This window comes from Cricetulus griseus, chromosome 5 (genome assembly GCF_003668045.3).
Source record: "Cricetulus griseus strain 17A/GY chromosome 5, alternate assembly CriGri-PICRH-1.0, whole genome shotgun sequence".
NCBI lineage: Eukaryota > Metazoa > Chordata > Mammalia > Rodentia > Cricetidae > Cricetulus > Cricetulus griseus.
Genome location: NC_048598.1, coordinates 96,222,508 through 96,248,100, shown reverse-complemented (window position 1 = coordinate 96,248,100; position 25,593 = coordinate 96,222,508). Strand labels below are relative to the sequence as shown.

The 25,593-nt window shown below is 52.9% G+C and overlaps 2 protein-coding genes across 7 annotated transcripts; one reads left to right on the top strand and one right to left on the bottom strand.

Annotated features, from left to right (window-relative positions):
* Positions 1–1,800: 1,800 nt before the first annotated feature.
* Positions 1,801–10,329, bottom strand: Gpr108 (G protein-coupled receptor 108). Of its 2 annotated transcripts, none has more exons than XM_027416789.2 (17): positions 10,165–10,329; positions 9,457–9,576; positions 7,866–7,916; positions 7,583–7,665; positions 6,788–6,912; positions 6,505–6,698; positions 6,306–6,410; positions 4,652–4,785; positions 4,474–4,549; positions 4,051–4,124; positions 3,838–3,955; positions 3,360–3,490; positions 3,118–3,213; positions 2,894–2,943; positions 2,708–2,791; positions 2,488–2,612; positions 1,801–2,291 (listed from the first exon to the last, which is right to left on the bottom strand). In XM_027416789.2, the coding sequence occupies exons 1-16, from the start codon at positions 10,288–10,290 to the stop codon at positions 2,512–2,514; spliced, it is 1,668 nt and encodes a 555-aa protein (XP_027272590.1). In that variant the 5' UTR covers positions 10,291–10,329; the 3' UTR covers positions 1,801–2,291; positions 2,488–2,511. The 2 variants fall into 2 exon arrangements, with proteins under 2 accessions (XP_027272590.1, XP_027272589.1); XM_027416788.2 differs by having other exon boundaries at positions 3,170–3,213; positions 10,165–10,328.
* A 2,034-nt stretch (positions 10,330–12,363) lies between these two features.
* Trip10 (thyroid hormone receptor interactor 10) lies at positions 12,364–25,554 on the top strand. 5 transcript variants are annotated; one of them, XM_035445171.1, is made up of 15 exons: positions 12,364–12,510; positions 13,691–13,806; positions 13,891–13,947; positions 16,278–16,425; positions 16,500–16,562; positions 17,133–17,237; positions 17,335–17,463; positions 17,999–18,076; positions 18,263–18,457; positions 19,836–20,003; positions 20,211–20,320; positions 23,721–23,853; positions 24,062–24,210; positions 24,422–24,543; positions 25,098–25,554. In XM_035445171.1, exons 1-15 carry the CDS (start codon positions 12,487–12,489, stop codon positions 25,244–25,246), a joined length of 1,746 nt encoding a protein of 581 aa, XP_035301062.1. In that variant the 5' UTR covers positions 12,364–12,486; the 3' UTR covers positions 25,247–25,554. The 5 variants fall into 5 exon arrangements, with proteins under 5 accessions (XP_035301062.1, XP_027272582.1, XP_027272583.1 ...); XM_027416781.2 differs by having other exon boundaries at positions 17,999–18,145; positions 25,098–25,475; XM_027416782.2 differs by having other exon boundaries at positions 17,999–18,145; positions 24,425–24,543; positions 25,098–25,470.
* The last annotated feature ends 39 nt before the right edge of the window (positions 25,555–25,593 follow it).

Genomic DNA, 25,593 nt, shown 5'->3' with positions numbered 1-25,593 from the left:
GCACAGGGCACTCCCCTCCCCCACTCCACCCACAGGAATTGAGTCTGAGCCTGGTCTGGAGAGACAGTGAAATTCACCTGACAAATAGAACACTCAGGTAGGTGTCCTATACCCATCTCCCTCAGCTTTCTTCCCTCCCCTCCCCTTTTTTTTTTTTTTTTTCTGGTTTTCTTTTTTGAGATAATTCTCATTGTACAAACTGGAAGCTCACACACTCCTGCTGGGACCTGAGAGCTGGGGGTGGGGAGAGACAGGTGTGAATGCTATGTGGTTCACTCCCCTGCTGTCCACTCTAGCTTACCTCTTCCCATTTATTATTTGTTTTTTGTGCATTGGTGTTTTGCCTGTGTGTGTATATCTGTGAGGGTGTTAGAACTCTGGAGCTGGAGTTATACAGTCTTGTGCTGCCATGTGGGTGCTGGGAATTGTACCCAGGTCCTCTGAGAGAGCAGCCAGTGCTCTTAACCCCTGAGCCATCTCTCCATCCCAGAATTTTTTTGTTGTTATTTAGAAACAAGGTTTCTCTGTGTAGCCTGGCAGTCCTGGAACTCACTCTGTAGACCAGGCTGGCCTTGAACTCATTGATATCCTCCAGCCTCTACCTCCTAAGTGCTGGTATTAAAGGCTTGTGCCACCACACCAGGCCCACTTCCCATTGTGAGCAATGTGAGGACGCTGGGCCCCACCAGAGTGCCCTCATTGGTGTCACCTTCAGATCTTCCCTTGCTCTGGTAGGGGACGCATTCACATTGGGGGAGGACAAGGGCTGAGGGCGTGCCCATCTTTGGAGTGGGAGAGCTATCACTGCGTCTACTTCCTCGTGCACAGCTGCACAGTGTCTTGGGTCAAAGCCTCAAGTCTGTTTTTAGGACTCTGCCTGCTGCTGCCGGCCAGGCCCTGCTCTGCTCGACACCCTCCCCAGCCTGCAGCTTCCGCTGGCTGGGCTATTTGTTCATCTGGGCTGCAGCTGGTCGCGCTTCCTTATTGTGGAGCCTTAACCCAGCCCCTCGCCCCTCTCCTACCCCTCCCCCCATGGTGTCTGTGCACACTAGACATTCTTGGATATCCTCAGGGGAAGGCAGAGAGGAGAGCCACCTTGAAGAGCTAACTCTAAGGGGGTCTCCAAGAGACCGGGCCAAGGCTGTTGCTGGATCCTTATGGCCATGACTATTCATTCTGCACTGACAGAATCTCACTCTTCAAACCCTAGTAACTCTCCTGCCTCGGCTTTCTGAATGTTGGACTTAGAGGCTTGAACTGCCATGCCCTGCTATTAGTTTTCTCTGTGGCCTAAAGTAGTTGTTAACCACTCTCTGCACACTGATTGTGTCTGCAGGTGTGACCGCCACAGGGGTGCCACCCACCTTAGTTTTGAAACAAGGTGTCTCAAGGGCCTGGGTGCAAGAAGTAGGTTAAGCTGGCTGAGCAGTCAGGGTCAGGGGTCTGCCCCTTTGCACCTCTCCAGTGCTAGGATTCCAAGCACACACGCATCTTCACCGAGGCTTTGGGGTCTGTACTTGGGTCATGGCATAGGCATAGCAAGCACTTCACCATTCCCACAGTCGGGTCTGTGCCGGGTCCCACAGTCGGGTCTGTCTTCGGAGGACATGGGTTCATCTTTTCTGTTCGGTTTACCTTCTAGACCTTTGTGGCTGGGTCATCCCTGTGTTACCCCCCTCCCCCATCCTCGTTCTGGTGACTTGCAAGACCCTTGAAGATTGGGATGGGAGGGGGCACTTGGTCACACTGCCCCCAGCAGCCAACACAGGGCCCAGCATAGCATCGCAGACCATCCTACCCTCAATGTGAATTCCGCTTTCTCTTTATTTTTATCTGTTTACTGACTGGCCCAAGGTTTCATGAGGATCCCCAGAGCAATAGGATGACAGATATGTGCCATCACGTAGACTGAGAATTCAGGATTCGAGATCATAAATGCAGCTTGCCTTAGGCACTCAAACCCCTTAACATCAAGAAACTTGATAAAAGGAAAAACAAAGAGCAGTCCTTATTGTACTGAAAGAGGCCGAAGTGTCCCCTGCTGAGGACATGGCTGCAGTGCTGGGAGAAGGGCATCTTTTTCTGAAAGGCTCCTTGGGGACCCACATCCTCGGTGCCTTGTTGGCACGGGGTCCCTAGGACTCTCTGCACACTTTGGGACAAGTGTAGGTGTGCGAGTGCAGAAGGTCTGAGGGGTGGCTGGCTGGACACTGGGAAGTCACAACAGTTCCCGGCCACTGGCTGTCTTGTTGACTTTGGACAGGCCTTCCCGGAACCCAGAGTCCGTCATCCTGGGAGAGACATACAGCAGAAGCAGAGTACAACAGCACCTTTAGTCCTTTTTGGCCCAGTCCACCCACAATCCTGCCTAGCCACATGCCCAGAAGCAGCCTAGGTCATACCCCATCCAGTGTAGCCTCTAACTTAGTATGGCCTCGCCCCCTCCCAGCCTCGCCCACCCCACCCCCCATCTGTGAGTTTGCTCACACTTGCTCCATCTGCACATCTTCCTCATCCTCCTGAGGCAGCTGCAGGTAAGGGTTGTCCCCAGCTGGCTGGAACTTGTAGCCGGTGAGCACAAAGAAGGCCAGTGTGGAACTCTCCACCAAGAGCTGAGGGCCAGGGAGGGCATGGGATGAGGTGGGGCTCCCTGGCCACCCACACTCCTGACCCACCCCCTGCCGGGGACCCCCTCTGCTCTGCTCACCTGGTACAGCCACTGCCACTGGAAGGGCACTGCCACACGCAGCAGGATGGCGATGATGCGAGTGAAGTAGATGTAGCAGATGACCTGGGGACGTGTGGGGCACGAGCAGAGGGTGAGGGAGGCTTAGGGCTCAGGGGCAGACGGCAGCAGGGAGACTCAGGCCTGGGGGTGGTGTGGAACTCCTACCATGATGTAGTAATGTCGGAACAGCTTCAGCTTGGCCAGGTTCACTGCCACTGTAGGTGGGCACAGAATGGTGGTCAGGGGAGTCACTGAAAGTGGCGGGAGGGGACAGGGCCTGGGGCATAGTTCCAGGGCAACAGGATGAATAGTAACAAGCACAACTGGCAAGGGGGACAGAGGTGACTGAGGGGGTAAAGCACAGCTATGTAGATACTGAGACCTGGCACCTGGTGTCAGACAGAAAGCAGGGCTGGGAAACCCTGGAGGAGGGGTCCTCACCCTTCCCATCAGTGCCAGATGCGTCCTGCAGATGCCGGATGGACCTGGAGCAGGACAAAGAATGTGGGAAGTGATCATGACCCCAGCCCAGAGCTCAGGAGTCTTTTGTGGGGTAGGTAGGGGCCTGGGTAGCACTGAGGGGCAGGGCACAGGGCCTGGGTGGGGCCGAGGGGCAGGTCAGGGTCCTCACCACACAACTGGGAAGAGGATGGCACCACAGCAGATAAGATCCACCAGGAACAAGATCTCCTTCCAGAGTCCATAGTCACTGGCACCCTCCTCACGGGATTCAATGACAATGTATGCCACATTAGACAGGACCTGTGGGGATGGCAAAGTGCCACCTGATTTTATTCCCATCCTCTTACCCCTGTCCACTGAAATAGAGCCACTACCAAATCCCCTACTAACATGGACTTCCTTCCCTGCTCCCCAACCCAGCATCCCTCCCTGTATCCAACCCCAGCGTCCCTCCCTGTATCCCATCCCAGCATCCCTCCCTGTACCCCACCCCAGCGTCCCTCCCTGTACCCCATCCCAGCATCCCTCCCTGTATCCCACCCCAGCATCCCTCCCTGTACCCCACCCCAGCATTCCTGTCTCTGATGTCTCCTGAGTCCCTTGCCCTCGCTGCACCTTCCTAGACCCCTATAGGAACCCCCACATACCTGCAGGGGGATCACAATTCCAAAAATCTTCTTCTCCTTGTCTGACAGCATATACTTCACGAAGGCCCAGCCTGAGCCGATCAAGGCAATAGTGATGAAGAGAAGGGCGCCTTTCAACCTGGGAAGCCAGGGTCGGGGAGGTCTGATGATGAGGTGGGGGGCCCACTCCCCCCACCTGCCTCCCCCACCTGTGTGCAGGACTGGGTGACTCACAAGTGTGTGATATAGTGCATGACGGCGAGGCCTTCGATGGGGTGGCCTTGGCTGTTGATGAAGTAGTAGTTGATCTGGAGGTGGGCAGATGGATGGGCAGTCAGAGAGAAGGATGAATGGGTGGGGACAGTTTAGGAACAGAGACTAAGTACAGAATGAGTGGGTGATGGGGGGGGAATGAAAACAGTCAGTCACCATGGATTCCTGCCACGATGATGGGGAGGGGGGGTTACAGTTGGGTGGGAGGATGGTTAGACAATGTGATGGACAGCCAGCGCTGGACCACTATAGATGGTCCTGGAGGGCAGGCGGCGAGAGCTGGGCTGAGTGTGAGAAGAGATGAGATGGACAAGGCACACAGGTGGACAGGTGTCCCGTCTCACCATCCCACCCCTGTTTCGCCAACGGGCCCTGTGTGCTCACGCTGTGGAAAAGCAGGGAGATGCTCTTGGTGAATGCCAGGGCGGCCATGAGCCAGTGGATCTTAAAGACACTGTATCTGCCGGAAGGAGAACGGGGTGGGGAGAGTACCACTGAGATTAGCATGTTTGGCCAGCAGAAGAGACAGGGGTGAGGGTAAGCGGGTAGGGAGGGGCTTTACGTATTCTTGCAGAGCACGGACACCCAGAAGATGCCTGCAGCCAGAAAGCAGGCAGACATGGTCAGGTAGAGCTTGAAGAGGGGGATTTCTGCCGCTGACAGGAAGCCTTCTGGATTCTTCTCTCGGATCATCACCTGTAAGGGCAGGGGTAGTCTTGCCCCTGTACCTCTAGCTCTGGGTTTCCCAGTCTCCAGCTCTTCCACTTTCTAGCCAGAGCCTCACTTGGTCCTATCTCTCAAATGGGTACACAGCCATACACCAGACTGGCATCAGGACCACAGGAGAACCAACACCCAGGGATGACCCAGTCTTTGTACAAAGTGACAAGTATATTCACAGGGCAAGTATATTCATTTCCAGAAGACTGGGAAAGGCTGGACAAAATGTAAACCAGGGACACAGAAGTGTTGCCTGGTGTTGGTTAGGGGCCACCCAGGAGACAAGTGACTTAGTACCCAATGTCCTCACATGTGAATGGATCATTTGGGCCAGTTCGTGGCCTTCCTGATACTGTGACCCTTTAGTACAGCTCCTCAAGTTGTCGTGACCCCTCCCCCCACCACGGAATTATCTTGTTGCTACTACATAACTGTAATTTTGCTACTGCTATGAATCAAAATGTGAGTATCTGATGGGCAAGATATCTGATATGTGACCCTCAAAGGGGTTAAGACCCATCACTGAATACTGTGTGATTCTCTTCCTATGTGTGTGGAGGCCAATGACAACTTCAGGTGGCCACCCTTGGAACACATTGCAGGTAGGAGACTCCAGCAAGTTGCCCTCTGACCTTCATATGCACTGCATACACATTCAAAAATAAATGTAAAACAATTTTAGAGGTTGCTCATGACAAGGCTGGGAAGGCAATGCAGTCGAGAAAGTGCTTGCCTTGAAATCATGAGAAGTGAAATTCAGATCCCAGAACCCACATTAAAGAAAAGCCAGGGGTGGTGGCATGGAGGTAGAGACAGGAGGATTCCTGTGGCTTGCTAGCCAGCCGGCCTGGCTGAATCTGTGAGCTCCAAGCCAGTCAGAGACCCTGTCTCAAAAAACAAGTTGGGTATGGTGGTGCACGCCTTTACTGGAAGCACTCAGGGGCAGAGGCAGGTGGATCTGGACTACAAAGTGAGACCCTGTCTCAAAACAAAACACGTCGCAAGTATCAAGATGGACAGCATCCCAAGGAACACCAGTGAGGGTTGACTGTGACTTCCATATGTACACCACACCACACAAGCTCCCCTGCACATACGAAACACACACACACACACACACACACACACACACACACACACACACACACACACTCTGTGCATACCGGAAACAGATACAATTTTGTCTTCCCTTAAATACTTCCAATCCGAGGACAGTTGAATACTCTAGCTTGAATGTCTCACCAAAGCCCAATGGAGGACTTTAAGAAGTTCATCCAGGGGCTGGCAAGAAGGCTCAGTGGGTGAAGAAGCTTGCTGCCAAGGCTGACGACCTGAGTTTGATCCCTGGGACCCACATGGTGGAAGGAGACAACTGACTCCTGAGAGCTGTCCTTTGACCTCCACACATGTGCTGTGGTACATGCCCCCAAATAAAGTGTGATGAAAAAGACAAAGACAAAGCTGCTGAGCAGGGTCACCTGTCCCTAGACACTCACAGTGAGGTCAAATGGCCTCTCCTTGCCGGGATCCGAGTTGTAACAGTTGTGGAAGTTCAGGCTGTACTGGCCTTCCTCAGCCCTGGAGCCGATCACCACGTGAAACTGGTCATGGGGAGAAGGAGGAGCCTCAGGAGGGTTTCCCAGCTGTGGCAGGGTTTGGGGGAGGTGGGGACCCTTGAGCAAGGCAGGTACTTACACTGAAGTTGTATGAGTTGTTGAGGTGGCCCAGCCCCAACACCATTTCCTCTTCTTTCCCGCTGGGGTCCCGAGTGGGCAGTTGCCTCTGTGGCTGGTCCTCTGTTGAGAGCCGGTGTACCCCTGGGTTAATTTTCTCTTCCGAAACTTGGGGTGCTCCAGGTTTTTCCTGATTCTCTTTGACTGCAGGGGTCTCTGTAGGAGATGGGTGACTCTCAAAAAAACAGATGGGCAGAAAATTGGGGTCTATCCCAGGACAGCTCTGCCCAGCCTCCTGGCCTTACCACTGTTCTGCTTGGGGGTGCCTTCAGGCTCTGGCTTCGGGAGGAGTGACTGGGCAGGGGCATCAGGGAGGAGGCCAGGGGAGATGAACAACTTCCTCTGCTCCCCATACTTTCGGACTTGAACCCTTGGGTGAGAGGAGGAATAAGGAAAGAGGACGGTGAAGTCAGTGGTCAGGTTTACAACATGTGCGGATGCCCTTCCTATGGGGCTGGAGAATCTCTCTGAGTCACTGGCCACCAAATCTTAGTGTCTGGCCACCACCTGTCCACGTAGCTTCCATGCTCATGGTTGTCTACTGGGAAGGGCAGATGATATGGCCTGGTCTGCAGGGTGAAAGGCCTGTGATCCAAGATACTTGGGAGGTAGAGACAGGAGGATTGCAAGTTCAATGTTAGTCTAGGTTACAGAGTTAGTTCGAAGCCCAAACTGGTAAAACTTACTGAGATCCTGTCTTAAAAAGTACAAAGGTGAAGTCTTGTCTAGAATCCCCAAATGAGGGGCTGGGGGTGTGGTTAGGGGTGGAACCCCTCCTAAAATACCTCAGTGAGGGGCTGAGGGTGTGGCCAGGGTGAAGCCCTCACCTAGAATTCCCCAGTGAGGAGCTGGAGGCATGGTCAGGGGTATAGCACTTGCCTATAATATGTAAGGCAGCAGGCTCAATTTCTAGTAGCCTGTGTGTGGACACACACACACACACACACACACACATACACACACACAATGTACCATGCAATGAAAGTGACAGGCTTTCTCCCTAGAGCTGTGATCTTTGGGGGTCCCCCGTCCCTACTCACTGCAGGTCCTTGATATCAATGAGGAAAAGGACCAGGAAGTTGCTGCTATTCCTCTCCAGAGGGCATTCCTGGGAGTTCCGGCTCTGGGGAGTGGACAAAAAGGACCTGGGTTACAACTGCCCATGGGTGTAGCCTTGTTCAGTGTGCTATCCATTCACCCAGGGCCTCTCCCTGCCCCTTCTTTGGAAAAGAACCCAGGGATATAGGCTCTACACAAAGAAGACAGGTCCTCCACACCACATCACTTCTCTGTCATCCCCCCGATACTCTCCTCTCCACTCACCGAGTAGGAATGGATACTGCCCGATCGAACTCGACTCAAGCTGAATCCCACCTGATGGTAAAGAGAAAACACCATCTGCAGCAGTAGGGATGCAACCAAGTTCCGTTCTGCTTTGAGACAGGGGCTTGCAGGTAGCCCTGGCTGGTAGGGTGGGTACTCACCATATTGCCCAGGTTGTGGCTGGATTTGCATCGGTCGCGCCCCCCCACCCCCCATTCTTGCAGGTATTGAACACCCACTGTGTGCTAGATGCTCAGTGATCTGTCCAGCCCCTCCCAATGCTCACGCAGAATGCACTTCCTCCGAGAGACTTTTCACAGCCTGATTAGCTTTATCCACCTACACTGCGAATGGTGCTGGGCAGGGTAGAACATGCAATTTCATGGGCTATGGAGACTGAGACAGGAGGGCCTTGACTTTGAGGCGAACCTGGACTATATGAGACCTTGGCTCAAAGCAAAGTGTCAAAATGAGGCTGCCAGGGCATAGTGGTGCATGCCTTTAATCCCAGTTCGCGGCAGGTGAGTTTGAGCAAATGTCCCCCCACCCCACCCCATCCCCCCACCAAAAAAAGGAAAGAAAAAAATAAGGCCATTATAAACCAGGCATCTATATCACACCTCTTTTACCAAGGGAACATTGCTGAAAAGGGGGAGGGAAGAGGCTAAGAGCCAGTGGTTGGGAAGGACCAGAAAGAAACAATGTCTTCTGGAGATAGTAGACTGCTGCTTATGAACTTACAGCAGCTTTGGTTGTCTGCACAGCACCAAGTCAGTCAGCATTCCAGCATGGAGGGAAGAGGGGTGTTTGAACCCCTACACCTAGCTGAGGAGCTATGGACAGCTGACGGATGCTGGGTGGGGGTGCCAGTTTTCTTTAAGCGTGTGGCCCCAGATGAAATAAGCATGTGGCCTCCAGTCTCTGCTGTGCAGAGGCTGGAGGTTCTCCGAGTCTGTAGCCAGTCTGGGTTATATAAAGAGTTTGAGGCCAGCTGAGGCTACATAGTGAGACCATGTCTTAAAAAAAAACAAAAGACGGGCTGGAGAGATGGTTCAGTTCTTCCAGAGGTCCTGAGTTCAATTCCCAGCAACCACATGGTGGCTCACAACCACCTTGAATGAGATCTAGTGCCCTCTGCTGGCGTGCAGGCAGAAGACTGTATACATAATAAATAAATAAAATCTTAAAAAAAAAAAAGACACGAAATTGGAGGAGTTTGGGAAGGTGGGGATGGATCTTGGAGGAGTTGGGGGGCACTGGGAGAAGTATGATCAAAATACATTCTATGCAAGTATATAGCGTTATATTACAAAGGACTGAGGTTTCGTGGGTGTGGCTCAGCAGTAGAGCACCTGTGGGGATCTCCCAGTCTGGGGCTGGGTAACCATCCTCCTGCTGCAGCCAGCAGGGATGCTAAGGTGACTTGATCTGTACCCTAAACATACAGACTGCATGAGGCACTGTATTCATTTCTAAGTGACAGCTGGGGAAACCGAGGCTCAAGAAGACTATGGGACCTGCCATGGGTGAGGGACAGGCTAGGATAGAATTCCACAACTTGTGCACTGAGCCCTGCCTTGAGACCTCTCACCTTCCGCTGCTTCTCTTCTGTCTCTTGGTGGCCCAGGCGAAGTAGGCTCAGCTCCACTTCCAGGGAACCATTGGTGTAGAATCCGAAGCTGTTCAGTTGGATGTCAGCTCGCTTCTCCCCCTGCAGGAAACCAGAGAGACAGTGTCAGCAAGGGAGCTTTCCCCACTAGCTCCCCTGAGAGACTCTGGACATTTTAAACTCAGGGCACAGCACTTGAGAAACCCTTCCTGGGTGCAGGGTAGTGGTGGCATTTCCCTGCTTCAGTCCCAGGCAGCTATGGGGGTGGGTCTGAGTGTCCCACTTCCATGGAAGGCCCCATGTTGATGTGCACTACCCCGAGAGTGGGTTACACATGCTGGTGTGACCAGCTCCATCTTCACAGATAACTTTTTAATTCTATCTGGGCTGAATTTTCAATTTAGTCTCCCAACCTCCCATCGAAGTGAATTCCAGAAGGATCATACCAGGTACCCCTCCGCCCAGGGGCCCTATGGTTGTTACCAAGGCCACACCCCCTCCCCCGTAATTTAAACGGCTAGGAGTCAGGGGTCCAGGGAGATGGAGCCCCGCCCCCTAAGCCAGGCCAACCCATTGCGAGCACGGGGCGGGGGGGCGGGACAAGACCACTCGCGGCCTGCAGTGGGGGGTGCGGCCGTTCCAGAAGAAGCTGTGGGGGGAGGATGGCGAGGGCAAGCCCGCGGGGCTCACTGTGAGCGCCAGACGGTGGATGCGGCCTGAGCAGCCGCCCAGCATCAGCACCAGCAGCGACAAGCATCCCCATCTGCATTGCGCTGGGCTCCCGCCGCCGAGCCCCCTCCTCTCGCTCACTGCCATTTCTGGGGCTGCGGCGGCCCCACAACACCGCCTCTGACGCCTGATAAGACCCGCCTACTTCTGAGCCAATCGTTGCACGACGTGGCCGAATCGCCCAATTATCAACTAAGATGCTTTTGATGGACACAAGTCCTTCCAAATGGACGTGCTTAGTCTTTTCAGCCCCTCTTTCATGTTCTCCAATCCCTAGACAGATCGTCCCGGATGCAGTTTGATGGACAGGACGACTCACCAATGATCTAGGAACCCATATCCGTTCCTTAAAGCGGAATTCCTTCTTCAACTCTTAACGGTCCAAGACTACATTACCCAAGAACGCAGAGGAAGCATATCCGCGCAACAAGGCAGCACGCAAACTACATTTCCCAGTATGCCCAGGGACTCACCCCGCCCCCAACCCGGGACGTGGCTCCCGGCCAGAAGTAAAGCTTTTGGTAAACATAAGCATCTGTTGAGGCTTGCCCTGTTCCAACTTTCCTGGGCCAGCGAGAAGTCTACAATTCTTGACCCTATGCTGACTTCTGATCCCAGGCTGAGGGCCTTTTTAGGTCCCACCTGCAGACTCCGCCCCAGGCTTAACTCCTTTGCTGAAATCCCGATCTCTCCTCCACATTCCGATCCTAGGCACCTCACCCTATTTTACACGCCTAATCTTTTTTTTTGATTATCTTTATTATTTTATGTGCATCGGTGTTTTGTCTGCATGTATGTCTTTGTGAGGGTGTCAGATGCTGAAGTTACAGACAGTTGTGAGGGCTGGGACTTGAACCGGGGTTCTCTGGTAAAGCCGTCGGTGCTCTTAAACCACTGAGCCATTTCTCCAGCCCCCCCCCCCCCCCCCCCCGCCCATCTTCTACTGAGCCCCCAGATCTGGAAGAGTCCCAGCTTCTGGACCCCAGCTGTAGATAGTCTTCAACTCTTAACTAAATAGCTGATCCCGCCGCTAAACTCGCCACCCCAGTCTGATAGCTTATTCTCATCAGACCTCGGACCCCTCCTCCACCCCCTCTCCCCAACCCCCACTCGGCTTTGCGTGTGCGAGCTTATCCTTCAAGCTGCCAGCAGGTGGGGCTAATGCTCACCGGAGCCTCCGTTCCAGTGGGGTCTCCAGGGCATTTTTCCTCAAAAGTCCGGACTGCGCTTCTCTTCCAGATAAAGCAGCAGAGGGGTGTTTAGGTATTTCTGCAGTAACGGAGAAAGCACCTACGGCCCAGGAGAGCGGGGGTGGGAGCCACCAGGGCCTTTTTTTCTTTTCCATCTGGGAGCCTCAAGGGGATTTACAAGGTGTGAAAGGACCTTTATGATTGGGAGGACCGAATTTCTGAGCCCCAGGGCCCCAGGGTCTACGCTAGGGCGGGGGTGGGATGGGGTGGGGTGGGCGCGGGAGCCACCTAAGAATCTGGTACGCAGTACTGATTGGGCCTCAGAAAATGGGGCTGGGAAATGGGCAGTCAGGTGCAAGTGCGAGCTGTGTGTGTGTGTGTGTGTGTGTGTGTGTGTGTGTGTGTGTGTGTGTGTGTGTGTGTTTAGTCCAGAACTGGGGCCCCAAGGGCAGCCTGTCCTCAGTTTCTCAAAGGAGGTTCTGGCGGGGAGGAAGGGAAGTCAGGATGCGGTGGGGGTGCGCTAATGGACCTGGCATTAGCTGGAGGTGCGTCCAGGGCTGGATCGAAATCATCCCATCTGCTCTGTGGCCGGAGGGAACCAGACCATTAGTGAAACGAAATGGAGATTTCTGGAGCCTAGGTGGCCCCCGCAAGAGCCTAGTGACCGACCGCAGGTTTTCCCTGCCATGTGGTGGGGAGGAGTGGGTTTGGGATTTTGATATTTTGATCCTTTGTAAGAAATGCGAAGTTAAATGGAAAGGATGAATAGTTTGGGATGGCAGAGGAGAGTAATATCAGGGTACAGACTGGAAAGTAAATCGAGGCATCTTTTAAGGAGGTCCAGAGCCCTTTAAGAGAGGGCGGAACATTCGCTGAGCTCCGCCTCATTGGGTTCCTCCCTTAGGGCTCCCCGCTCCAGGCTCGGCGGGGCAGGGGCGTGGCAAAGCGCTAAGGGGCGTGGCGCACTGGTTGAGTGGGCGTGGTCTGGTGGCGGGGCGGGGCGGGGTTGGGCACACCGCCCTGGGGCTGAGTTTGGTGGAGGGTGGCGGGGACCCCGGCAGGAGGTGGTGGCGTCCCCGGCGGCAGGACGAGCATGGATTGGGGCACCGAGTTGTGGGTGAGTCCTTTCTTCCCAGCTCACACGGTTCTCCCTTGCTGGGGTCCTGGCCTCTCCGCTCTTTGTCCCCTATGTACCTTTGCCGGGACTCTGTGGTTTCCCTCGCAGCTGATCCTGCGGGTCCCCGCCTTCTGCCTTCAGCACTCTCTCAAAAGTTCCTTGGGGACTTTCTAGATGCTCAGAGGGCCCTAGGGATACTTTGCCTAGGACCCGTATAGGGAAACTGAGTCACAGAGTTGAGAGTGAGGCCATCACAAGAAGTCCCTAGACCAGGCCAGGAAGGGGGGGGGCAGCTGGGCGAGGTCACCTATTTTGAGCGCCCTGGCCTGGCTTGGAGGCTAATCTTACGGCCCCTGGGTCCCTGCCCGCCGCCCGGCTGGGAGGGGGAGGGGGGCCCCTTGGTCACCTTCTCTCCCACGTGGGGCCTCACTCGGTTGCTTCCCCGCTTGCAATTGCCCTAAAGGGCTTGGGACGCTGAGGGGGAGGGGAAGGGGGCTGCAGGACTCGGCTGGGCGGAGCCACCCCTTACCCGCCACTTAACCTCACCCAGGAAGCCCTAGAAGTTTCCCTGAATCCTTGTTGGACTATTGACCCCTCCTCTTTCTGGAGGCGGTGGAGTCTTCGGGTGTAGTGGAGGCAAGCCACTGTAGTGGAGGCATCACAGAAGCGGGGGAAACTGAGTCACACCCCGGGGATCGTGGCAAATGGGGAAATCTGGCCATTGAGGTTCCCTCCTTCCACGCACTTTGAGCTGCACAAACCCTTCCCTTCTGTGCCTGTCTTATGTGCCAAGCCCGCTTGATTTTCCGGAATTTGGGGGATTAGAGGGTTCGGAGGGAGCTGGAGTAGCTTAGCCTCCTCCCACACCCTCGTTGGCCACCCGGATTCCAAGAGACCCCGCCGTCCGGTTTGGGGCCCTGGCGCTGTTGTCCAGGCCCTTCCCGGGAGGAGGAGATGGGGGTTCCCGCCAGCTTCCTGCCTCCCCCTGCGCCACGCCGGGGCGGCGCCTGGGGAAGCCAGCCAGTCCTTGCTGGAACCGCCGAGCCACGAGGTTGTGTCGAGGTTGTGCCGTGTCCCACCCCCTGCCTGTGCGCCCCCACCCTCTCGTGCATCTGGTCTCTGGGGCTTCGGTGCTCCCTCCAGGTGACCCTGACCTCCCCAATCACTCCCCTGGAATCAGGATCAGTTTGAGGTGCTGGAACGCCACACGCAGTGGGGGCTGGATCTGTTGGACAAATACGTGAAGTTCGTGAAAGAACGCGCAGAGGTGGAGCAGGCTTATGCCAAGCAACTCCGGTGAGCGCTAGGGTGGGTGCTTGCTGGGGCTCCGCGGTGATCCGGCAGGTTCTCAAGCCTCCCTGCCTCTGTCCCCACCCTTAGGAGCCTGGTGAAAAAGTACCTTCCCAAGAGACCTACCAAAGATGACCCCGAAGTCAAGTAAGAATGGGATAAGACTCGGAAAGGGGCGGTGCGGGAGCTGGGCATGGGTCCCTCTCCTTCCCAGAGGACTCCATTTCCGCACCTCCAGTCCCATCTCCCATTAAAAGTCTGGGTGACCTGGGGTGAAATTTACTCCCAGCAGAGCATCCTTTTGGGTTTATAAATTGTCAACTTAGCACAGTTATTGGGGGAGAGTGGCTTTTTACTTTTACTATTTATTTAATTTTGAGAGCGAGGTGCACCTACATATGCCACGGGGCATTTTCCAAAGCCAGATGATAGCTTGCTAGAGTCGGTTCTCTCCTCACGATGTGGGTCCCAGGCCAAACTCAGGTCACCGTGCTTAGCTGCAAGCGCCCTTTACCTGTCCCCTTTATCTGTCAAACCGTCTCGTTGGCCCTAGTTTCTATCTTTGAGACATGGTTTTGGCTGTTCTGTTACTCCCTCTGTAGCCAGGACTGATCACTAATGAGGCAGCCCTTGTGCCTGGACTCCCAAGAGCTGGACTGACCAGCATGTATCATTAAGCCAGGCTTGGGCCAGTGACTTTTAATTATCTCTGTTCTAATCTGCAAAATGGGTCTGATGGTGGTGGTCCCTATTCTTGCTGGTGTGTACAAAGATGAACTGAGTTTATTTGTCTAAAAGCACCGGGCATGTTGGTGCACACCTGTGATCCTAGCACCCTTGGGTTCTAGGCTGGCCTCAGCTATGTAGTTAAGTTTGAGGGTAGCCTGGGCTGTATGATAGATACCCTGTCTCAGATTTCTAAATGAACAAACTGGTAACCAGTCTGTAGTTATTTCCAGGAACTTTAAACTGCATTCTGAACCCTTCCCCTTAAAATCTAAAAGGTGAGCTGGGTATGGTGGCAAGTACTTATTATCCCAGCACTCTGGAGGCCAAGACCCAGAGGTTGTGAGTTCCAGGCTGGTGTGGGCTACATAGTGAGACTATATTTTTAGTAAAAATGTAAAAAAAAAAAAAGTTTTAATCCAAAAGTTCCAAATTTAATCCCAAAACTCACAATATAAAAATTAAGAGTTGTCTTTCTGCTCTTTCCTGCTCTTCTTTCCTGTCTCCCTCTTCTCTTCTGTTCTCCCCCTGTGTCTTTACCTCTTTTCTCTTTCATTCCCCCTCCCTCCCCTGTCTAATAAAACTTTCACTCAAAAAAAAAAATTAAGAGAGTTATTTGTGATAGCTGGATAGATTGGTGGCTTGGTGTGAGTGATACTCCACTTAGGGTGGTCAGGGTTTTTGAGGGTTGAAAAGTGTGTGTGTGGGGGGGGAGGGGGGATATCTCAGGTAGCCCAGGCTGTTCTCAAACTCACAATCTAGGTCAGGACTGATTTCGCTGCCTCAGCCTCCAGACTGCTTGTTTATGCTAGGGGTAGAACTAGGGCCTCATGCATGCTAGGAGGGCTTTCTACCCACTCAGTACCTCCAGCCCCAGTGCCTGAGGACTGAAAATGCTCTAACAAACCCCAAAATTGTTCCTTTCTGGAACATAAGATTTTTTTGGTCATTCTGTTTAAATTGTATGGGGTTCCCTGAATCATCTAGGGAGGGTCTGTGCAAACCTTGTTGTTGCATAGAAAACCTTAAGCATCTTTTACGTTGGTACCCTCTAGCAACACTAGAAATGGTTGCCATATACTGAATGATTACTGTATTCATGCCTCTCACTGTAAAATTTAATGAGGGGTGATGGCATGGTGGCTCAGTTCTGTGATCTCTGTAGTCGGGAGGCTGAGGCAGAAAAATCAAGGGTTCTGGGCTAGTTTGGGTTATGTAGCCAGATAGTGCCTAAAACCTAAACAAACAAAAACAAAAACTTGATTCTAGGATTCTGCCACCAGCCCTGGGGGAGTAACACATAGAAAATGTTATCAGGGCTGAGCTTAGAGGTACACAGCTTTAATCCCAGCCTCAGGAGGCAGAGACTGACAGATCTCTACGAGTTACAGACTGGCCAGGTCTATGTAGTGAGATCCTGTCTCAACAACAAAGAGGTTGTAAGCATTGTGTATCCAAAAATTTGATTTGCAAAATATATCTGAACTAAGGGCTGGAGGTTAGAGACACAGACTTAACTCTCCTTGGGAACGAATATAGTTCAAGACTTCCATTTTTTTTCTTTCTCCTCTCTTTGTCTCTTTTCCCTCCCTCTCTCCTTTTCTCTCTTCTGAGGGTCTCAAGTAGCCAAGGCTGGCCTCAAGCTCTCCATCCCCCTGCTGCCCTGGGATGACAGGCTTGCGTCACTGTGCCAGGCAGAGTTCACGCTTGCCCCTCTCTGGACCTGACCCCTGCTTGTCCCCTTTGGCCAGGTTCAGCCAGCAACAATCATTCGTGCAGCTTCTCCAGGAGGTCAATGATTTTGCAGGCCAGAGAGAGCTGGTGGCTGAGAGTCTGGGCATCCGGGTATGTCTGGAGCTGGCTAAGTACTCACAGGAGATGAAGCAGGAGAGGAAGATGGTGAGTCCCCTCCCACCCATGCTTGCTAAGGGCTCTGTTGGAACCTCTCTGAGGGTCTCCATTTGTTTGCACAGCATTTCCAGGAAGGCCGTCGGGCTCAGCAGCAGCTGGAAAATGGCTTCAAACAGTTGGAGACTGTGAGTATGCATAGGGGCAGCTGGTGGCTAAGGCCCAGAAGGGCTGGGGTGTAGTGGTTGTTCATGTGTGACCAGACCCCCTTTCCTCAGGGGTACGCAGCACACTTATTGTGCCCACACCTTTTATTTGAGGTGGGCTCTCGTGTAGCCCGTGCTGGCCTGGCCTTGAACTCTGTTGTTTGTGTGTGTGGAGGGGAGGTGTGCATGCCATGAGGTAGGTGTGTGTGTGTGTGTGTGTGTGTGTGTGTGTGTGTGTGTGACTCCAGGACAGCTCTCTGGAGTCAGTTCTCTCATTCCACCTCTGGGGGTTTCTGGGGAATTGAACTCAGGTAGCTAGGCTTTCTTGACAAGTACCTATTACCCGGTACTTTCTGGTCCTGTTTTGGTTTTTGAGACAATGTCTCATGTGGTGGTCCAGGTTGGCCTTGAATTCCCGATCCTCCTGCCTCCCCTCCAGTTATCCCTAGTGTTGGGTGACTGGTGTGTGCCACCCCAACAGTAAACCTTGGCCTCCCCACTCTGCTCCTGGGGGAAGGCAGGTCCTTCATTCCACTTCTTTCTCCTGTGTAGAGCAAGCGGAAGTTTGAGAGAGACTGCCGGGAGGCTGAGAAAGCGGCTCACACAGCTGAGAGGCTGGATCAGGACATTAATGCCACCAAGGCGGATGTGGAGAAGGTGTGTACGGGGTAGAGTCTGTGACAGGCTGGTGCCATCGGAGTGGGGTAAAGCCGGTACCTGACCACGAACTCTACCTTGCAATCCCACTGCCCAGGCCAAGCAGCAAGCCCACCTTCGGAACCACATGGCGGAAGAGAGCAAGAATGAGTACGCAGCCCAGCTGCAACGCTTCAACCGCGACCAGGCGCACTTCTACTTCTCCCAGATGCCCCAGATATTCGATGTGAGCGCTTTAAGCTTGATGACAAAGCCCCTCCGAGTTAGTCAACTCCCACGCTGGTGTCAGCACCCTAGAACACCTGTAGCCAGCCGGGTCTACATAGCAAGTTCCAGGACAGCCTGTCTCAGAAGGGAGGGAAGGAAGAGTGGGGAAGCAATGGACAGATACCATTCTTTGGTTTTAAAACTGCTAGTCATCCTTCTAAGCCCGAGCTCTAACAGCCTCCAGGTCTCAAAATTTCCCCAACTTTTTTCCAGACTCTGTCCCAACCCTGGTGTTAGGATTGTCTGTGTTGCACGTACTTGTTATTTTAAAGCTCTGACTCATTACAACCTCTTTTGTGAGAAGACTTTTCTGGACCCCTGGCCCTGCATCTTTTACTCCTGCCCCTGCGTCTCTCAACCCTGCCTCTCCCGCCTCCCTGGTTGGGGAGGGGGTCATGAGGACGGATCTGATTCTGTCCGCTTGGGGGCTGATGCCTTCAGTCTGGAGATGTTTGCAGGGTTGACTCACCTGTGCTCTCTCCTCGGCTCTACAGAAGCTGCAGGACATGGATGAACGCCGAGCCACCCGCCTGGGGGCTGGGTATGGGCTCTTATCAGAGGCTGAACTGCAGGTGGTTCCCATTATTGGCAAATGCTTGGAGGGTATGAAGGTGGCCGCGGAGTCCGTGGATGCTAAGAACGTGGGTGCTTGACATGGGCCCAGTGGGGTGGAGTGTGGGCTAAGGGAGGGTGGCTTCCTAAAAGTAGCTCCTTGAACCAGCCGCTGGTTGTCTCTCATTCCCTGTCTCTTCCCACAGGACTCACAAGTCCTCATCGAACTACACAAGTCAGGGTTCGCCCGCCCGGGTGACTTGGAATTTGAAGACTTTAGCCAAGTCATGAACCGAGTGCCTTCGGACAGCAGCCTGGGCACCCCGGACTGCAGGCCTGAGCTCCGAGCAGCCTCCAGCCGTAGCCGTGCCAAGCGCTGGCCTTTTGGGAAAAAGAACAAGGTGGGGTCCGGAGCTCTTGGGGTGAGGAGTGGGTGGGAAAGGGGGGACAGTCAGCCGAGGACCTCACTGAGTCAGCTCCAGCCACATGGAACGCCGAGTCCTGGGGCAGGAATTTTCCTCTTGGCTGTGGGCCCAGGCTAGAGGGAAGGAAAAAGAGGAAGGCGGGCCTACTAGCCCACTGGCTGGCTTGGGAGTCCCTCTGAGGATGAGAGGGCATAGGGTAGGGGCCCTGTGGCATCTTCTGCTGTATCCTGAGACCCTTGAAGAGCTCATGTTGGCCTGACAGCTGTGACATTGCCCCCCAGTCCCTAGGAGTCCCCTGTCCCCATCTCTATTCTCTGCATTTCTGGGTATCCTATACCTCCTATGCATTTTTTCCTTGGGAGTTTGACTTTTAGGGTCCCGTGTATACCTTGACATCCCTCGGTTTATCATTCTACAGCCGTTCCTTCTTCTAGCCTTCCTTCCAGTTGGTTTATCCTTTCCATCCCACTTAGACTGAGACCCCTCTTACCCACCACCTGCCACCCCTCCTCTCAAGCCTGGACTTCCCAGGGGTAGGCAAGCACTGGATATCCCCACCTCTCATCCCCTGTCTGTCCCCTTTAGCCTCTGTGTCTGACCACCCTGGTTCTTTAAAAAAAAAAAATGTTACATTTATTTATTTATGTGTATCAAATGTATTTATGTGTTTGTGCACATGAGGACTTTTAGGACTCAGGTCTCTCCGGGATCCCAGGGACCAAACTTGGGTCATCATGCTTGATGGTAGCAAGCATTTTTGCATACTGAGTCATCTCTCTGTGCCCAGCCTTTGCTTCCCACTTTTTCCCTACATTATAGACTGTAAGCCCAGAAAGCCAAGCAGAGAGGGTATGGGCACCTGACCTCCTGGGGTGCTTCATGAGTCCCTAAGACTCGAGGAACAGCAGAGCTTAGGAAGTGGGTGTGGCACCTGCCTCAGTCTTTTTTAACTTACTAGATTTTTGTTTATGTATACCTTGGGGGCATGTGGAGGTCAGGGAATAGCTCATGGAAATCAGTTCTCTCCTTCTGTCCTGTGGGTCCTGGGATAGAACTCAGGGCTTGGCGGCAAACACCTTTCCCTGCTGAGCCCTCTGGCTGGCCCTGGCTCCCCATCTCCTGTCTTCCCTGGCACCTCCCAGGTCTTCCCTCGTTGCTTTTACAGGTGTTTTCTGTGTGATCTTACAATTCAGTTGTGATTTTCTTATCATTATTTTTCCCTCTTTCTCCATTTTGTTTTTCCTGTTTCCTGTGTCCCGTCCGTCCATCTTCCTTGCGTCCATCCATCCTCCGACTACATCCTCGCGCCTCCATCCCTGACCCATCCCCCCACTTCCCTGGCCCCCACCGGTAGCCACGTCCCCCATCCCTGTCCCTCCTGGGGGGTCACCTACCCTCCACATTGTCTGATGGACCCCCATCCCCCCGTTCTGGCCGTGACCCCTTGGCCATACTGAGCGAGATCAGTAAGTCGGTCAAACCGCGGCTAGCATCCTTCCGCAGCCTCCGAGGTGGCCGTGGGGTAAGTTGAGGCCGGATGATGGGACCCTGGGCTCTTTTCCTGCCGCCTGCTGGGTCTCCCCAGATTCCAGCTTTGCTGTATGCATGGCCTCGCTCCCCAAAAGCCCTGCCAGGGGAGGAAGGTGGACCTGGTATCTCAGGAGCGAGAGAGGCGCTTGGGAAACTTAGGGTTGCAAATCCCAAACTCAGCCCTTGTCTCACCTTCCAGACGGTGGTCACCGAAGATTTCAGTCACCTGCCCCCAGAGCAGCAGAGAAAGCGACTCCAGCAACAGCTGGAAGAGAGGAACCGGGAGTTGCAGAAGGAGGAGGACCAGAGGTGGGCATGTGTGGTGGAGGAGGCTGGAGAGGAACGTGAAACTAAACTCCAGGGCTGGGGATGTGCTCCGTGGTGGAGCACTTGCCTGGATACTTGACATCCTTCTTGGGTCCCATCTGCTGCTACCATGTTTCAGTGGTACACAAGGATTTCCCAACACATCCTGGGCTCTGTAGGTCTCTGCTTGTGGAGGTTGCCTGCTTTGTTTCTGTCTTGTGGGTGTGTGTATTAGTGTAAGAGCTGTGTTGGGCCAGAGGAGGAGATTAGCATCCTCTTCACTCTGTCTGTGAGGCATGGTCTCTCCTCAAACTGGGTCTTTGTGTCTTGTTGGCTAGGCTGGCAGCCAACAATCCTGGCTGTCCTGTCTGCCCACTGAGGTTGCAGGTGGTGTGTGGCTGTACCCATCTTGCTACGTGTGTATAGGAATTAGAACTCTGGTCCTCAAGGTTGCTCAGTAGGTGCTCTTAACCACTGAGCAGACTCTCCAGCCCCTTACCTTGTCCTTTTTGTTTGTCTGTTTTTGGTTTTTTGAGACAAGTCTCACTATGTGTCTCTGGCTGGCTTGGAACTCGCTATGAAGATCAGGCTGGTCTTGAAATCACAGAGATCTCAAGTGATGGTATTAAGGACATACATCACCACACTGGCTTCACATGACTTTCTTTTGAGACATGGTCTCACAGGAACTTGACTTGCTGAGTGGCCTAGGCTGGCCAGCCAGTGAGACCTGGGGGTGGGGTGGGGGTTGTCCCCTATCTCTGCCTCTCTACTGCTGGGATTCAGGCATGAGGTTTCATGCTGGGCTTTGTCCATGGGAGCTGGAGGTTGAGGTCAGGTCACTGTGCCCATGTGGTGACCACTATTTAGAGGAGATTCCTGTCTCATAGCTGAGTGTGATGGAGGCCTGTCTGTGATCTCAGCATTCAGGAGGCTGAGGCAGGAGGATCATAAATTTGAAGCCAGCCTGGGCTTCTTGAGACTCAAAACAGCCATGAAGAACTGAAATGTAAAAGCAGGAAAGAATCTGTTACTTTCCACTTTCTGTAAGTGACTCCAGCAGATGGAAATATGAGTGCTTGCGCAGTCTCCCTTCCCAGAAAAATCACTGGCTCCTTCTACTCCCCTTCTACTCTCAAAAACACCCTGAATGGGCGGACTCAATAGCTAAAGGCACTTGCCACCCAAGCTGGAAGACTTCATTTCAGTCTCAAATAGTAGAAGGAGAGAACCCACTCCCACAAGTTGTCCTCTGACTTCCAAACAGGTGTGGTGTTTGTTCACAGGCATGTAAGTTCACACATTGCATTAGTGATAAGAAAAATAAGTAAACAGATAAATTAAAGAATAGCTACTGAGCCAGGTTAGGTTAAGGTATATTTTGCTACAACAAACGTTTTTGTAGTTTCTGAGATAGGGTTGTCCTCTGTAGGCCTGGAACTACCCCAAGCAATGGGGGATTCTAGGCAGGGTTCCACCTCTGGCCATGCCCATCCTCTCCCTGGGGGATTCTAACTGGAGCTCAATCCCTACACAACCTCCATCTCCTCCCTGGGGGCTTCTAGGTGGGGCTCCACCCCTGACCACACCCCTAGCCCTCTTTTTTTACTTCTTATTTTGAGACTAGGTCTGGGTATGTTGCCCGGGCTGCTCTGGAACTTTCAATTCTCCTGCCTGTCTTCCAAGTAGCTGGAATTACAAAACCGACACCTAGGCTCAGTTTCAAATATTTTGGTAGACTGGAAAACAGTCCAGTCCGTGGAGTCTTACCTCATTAATGCCGAGACAGCTCACCCTCAGGAACTCTGTCAGTCTTGAGTCACCATCATGATAGGAGGAAAGGAAAGCTGAGTTATCTAATGCCGAAAGACAGAATATTAACATGCAAAAAAGTCTGCCAGACAAGAAAATCTTTAGTCATTCTTTCCAAGCACAAAATCCTCTCCCCAGCCCATTACATAATAGGGATGATGCTGGCCACTTGTTAGCAGGTGACCGGCCAGATTCTATTTGGCTGTTCACATGTGGCCTTCTCTACAGAATGGAAATCATGGGACAAAAGCCACGCTTGGAGCGACATGCAGCCTGGGCATGCGTTTCTAGTGGTGTGAAGCATCTGCCTGCTTAGAGTCAAAAGGCTGGCTTTTTAGTTTATTTACTTTTTTAAATTTTGTTTTTATTTATTTGTTTATTTTGTGTATGGACTTACTTATGCCACAGTTTCTGTGTAGAGGTCAAGAGTACAACTCGCTGTAGTCGGTACTCTCCTTCAACCACATGGGTCCTCGGGGATTGAATTCAGGTTGTTAGGCTTGGTGGCAAGTGCCTTTATCTGCTGAGCTTTTTCACTGACCCTTATTTTTATGTTTTGTTTTGAGACTGAGTCCTGCTATGTTTTCCAGGTTGACTTGGATCTTTAGTGTACTACCATTCCTGGTTTGTTTATTTCATGTGTGTGGTCATGTGTGTGTTTGCTTTTGGCTACTACAAGACAACCTTGAATGTTGTTCCTCAGGTGTGGTTCAGATAGTTTTCTGTATATATGTGTTTGTGTGCAGCCATGCACACACGTGCAGTCATGTACAACCCTGCACACACGGAAGCCAGAGGATCTCACATGGTGGCTGCTCTGTGTGTGTGTGTGTGTGTGTGTGTGTGTGTACACAGCTCGGCAAAGTCCTGCATGCACAGAGAGAGAGAGAGAGAGAGGCCGGAGGATCTCACATTCTCACATGGTGGCTGTTCTATCTTTTATTCCCTAGAGATAAAGTCTCTTGCTGAACTAGCAGTTGGGCTGCCAGCCAGCAGGTTCTAGTCTTCACCTCTATCTATCTCTTTCCCTCACAGTGCTTGAGTTACTGGCGCTTATAGGAGCCACACCCAGATTTTTATATGGGTGCTGGGGATTCAAACTCATGTCCTTAGGCTGGTCCTCTTACCATTGAGCCATCTCCCCGGTCTTCCTTGTTTCTTGAGACAGGGTCTTTAACTGATCTGCAGCTCAAATTCAGTTAGACGGACTGGGCAGCAAGTTCCAGGAATCTTCCTGTTTCTTCCTCCCCAATGCTGGGATTACAAGCATACGCCACCATGTCTGGCTTTTATGTAGGCTCTGGGGATGGAACTCATGTCCTCACATGAGCAAGCACGTTACCCACTGAGTAATCTCTACAACCCCATTTTGAATTTTTTGAGATAGGACTCACTTAAGATGCCCAGGTTAGTCAAGGCTGGCCTTGAACCTGCTATCTTCCGGCTTCAGCATGTGCCATTGTGTATAGGCACATTGGAGTCCATCATCAGTGTCTTGCCTCTCCTTGAGCTTGGTTTTTACTTGTTAAATCATAGGAGTGTGTGTTTTCCTGTCTGTCTGTCTGTCTGTCTGTGTGTGTGTCTGTCTTAGGGAGGCCCTGAAGAAGATGAAAGATGTGTATGAGAAAACGCCGCAGATGGGAGACCCTGCCAGCTTAGAGCCCCGCATTGCAGAGACCCTGGGCAACATTGAGAGACTGAAGCTAGAAGTGCAGAAGTATGAGGTCAGAGGGAAGCCCTGGGGAGGGGTGGGGGGAGGGGGGAGGGTGAGCTGTGTGAGTCACTGCAGGGTGGGGGAAGGGGATAGAACCTAACCCTTCCGTCTAAGTTTTGGGTGTGCATGGGTGATGTCAGGAAATGTCTCCAGTCCAAGAGTGGGCTGACCTCAATGCTTGCCCTGGAAGTCATGCTGTGATCCCTAACCAACCCTAGGCTTGGTTGGCAGAAGCTGAAAGCCGGGTCCTCAGTAACCGAGGGGATAGCCTGAGTCGTCACTCCAGGCCGCCTGATCCCCCAGCTACTGCCCCACCAGATAGCAGCAGTAGTAGCAACAATAGTGGATCCCAGGATAATAAGGAGAGGTAAGTGGGGAAGCCCGAAGCAGGATTGGCCCATAATCCCCTAGTGAGGGGCTGGGGGTGTGGTCAGGGTGGAGCCCCCCCTTGGAACTCCCCAGTAAGGGACTGGGGCAGAGTCAGGGGTGGAGCCCCACCTAGAACCCACCAGTGAGGAGATGGGGCGGGGTTTAGAGACCCTGGAGGGTGAGGCGCTCACCTTTCTTCCATTTCCAAGCAGCTCTGAAGAGCCCCCTTCAGAAGAAGGCCAGGACACCCCTATCTATACCGAGTTCGATGAGGACTTTGAAGAGCCTGCATCCCCTATCGGCCAGTGTGTAGCTATCTACCACTTCGAAGGTGGGCCTAGTACATGAGTTACCTTTCTTAATCTTGACAAAAAGAGCTCAACGTGAGAGCTGTAGCTCCGTGGTAGGTAGCATTCAGGAGGCTGAGGTTCAGTTCCCATTACTGACTAAAGGAGGGACCTGGGGGGTCAACTTAAGGAAGGGCTATTTTATCTTTTATTTTAAACATTTTTAGTGTGAGAGAGATCAGAGGACAATGTCCAGGAGTGGGCGCCCTCTTCCCATGTGTGTCCTGGGGACGGAACTCTGGCTGTCAGACATGGCAGAGTACCCAGGCTCTTGATTTCTCGGTTTTATTCAGTCCGGGATCCCAGCCTGTGGGATGCTGCTGTCCACATTCTCAGTGGGACGACCCATCTAAATTTGCCCAATCTAGAATCTCCCTCACAGACATCCAAGAGGTTTGTCCCAAAGGTGGGAGACATTCTTGAGGCCGAAGCTGACAGTGCTAACCCTCACATCAGGGCATGTAGCAGTTGGCTTGGAGCTGTGACTTCGGGTCAAATTCACCAAATCTTCCCTGTACCTCCCCCCATTCCCCAACAGGATCCAGTGAGGGAACCATCTCCATGTCAGAGGGGGAAGACCTCAGTCTGATGGAGGAAGACAAGGGTGATGGATGGACACGGGTCAGGCGGAAACAGGGAGGTGAGGGCTATGTGCCCACCTCATACCTCCGAGTCACACTCAACTGAACCCCATCAGAGCGGGGGACGAGGGGGCAGGGCTGTCAGCTGCTGCTTCTGGGCCACAGGGGGCCCACAAGATCTTGCACTTTATTCCTGCCCTTGTGGCTTTTGGCTGAGACCTGTGTAACCTGCTGTCCCCCTCTCCCACCCCGCCTGTCACCCTCTAGGGACCCACTTGTGCCTTCCCGCGTGGTTGTACATAATTGTCATTTAAGACCTTTCTTCCTGCCGCTCGGCTTGGGCCAAGTTTTGTTTTATATTAAAAAGTATATATATATATATATACATATATATATATATATAATTATATAATATTCTTGGAGTCTGTGGCCCTAACGATGGGAATGGACCCT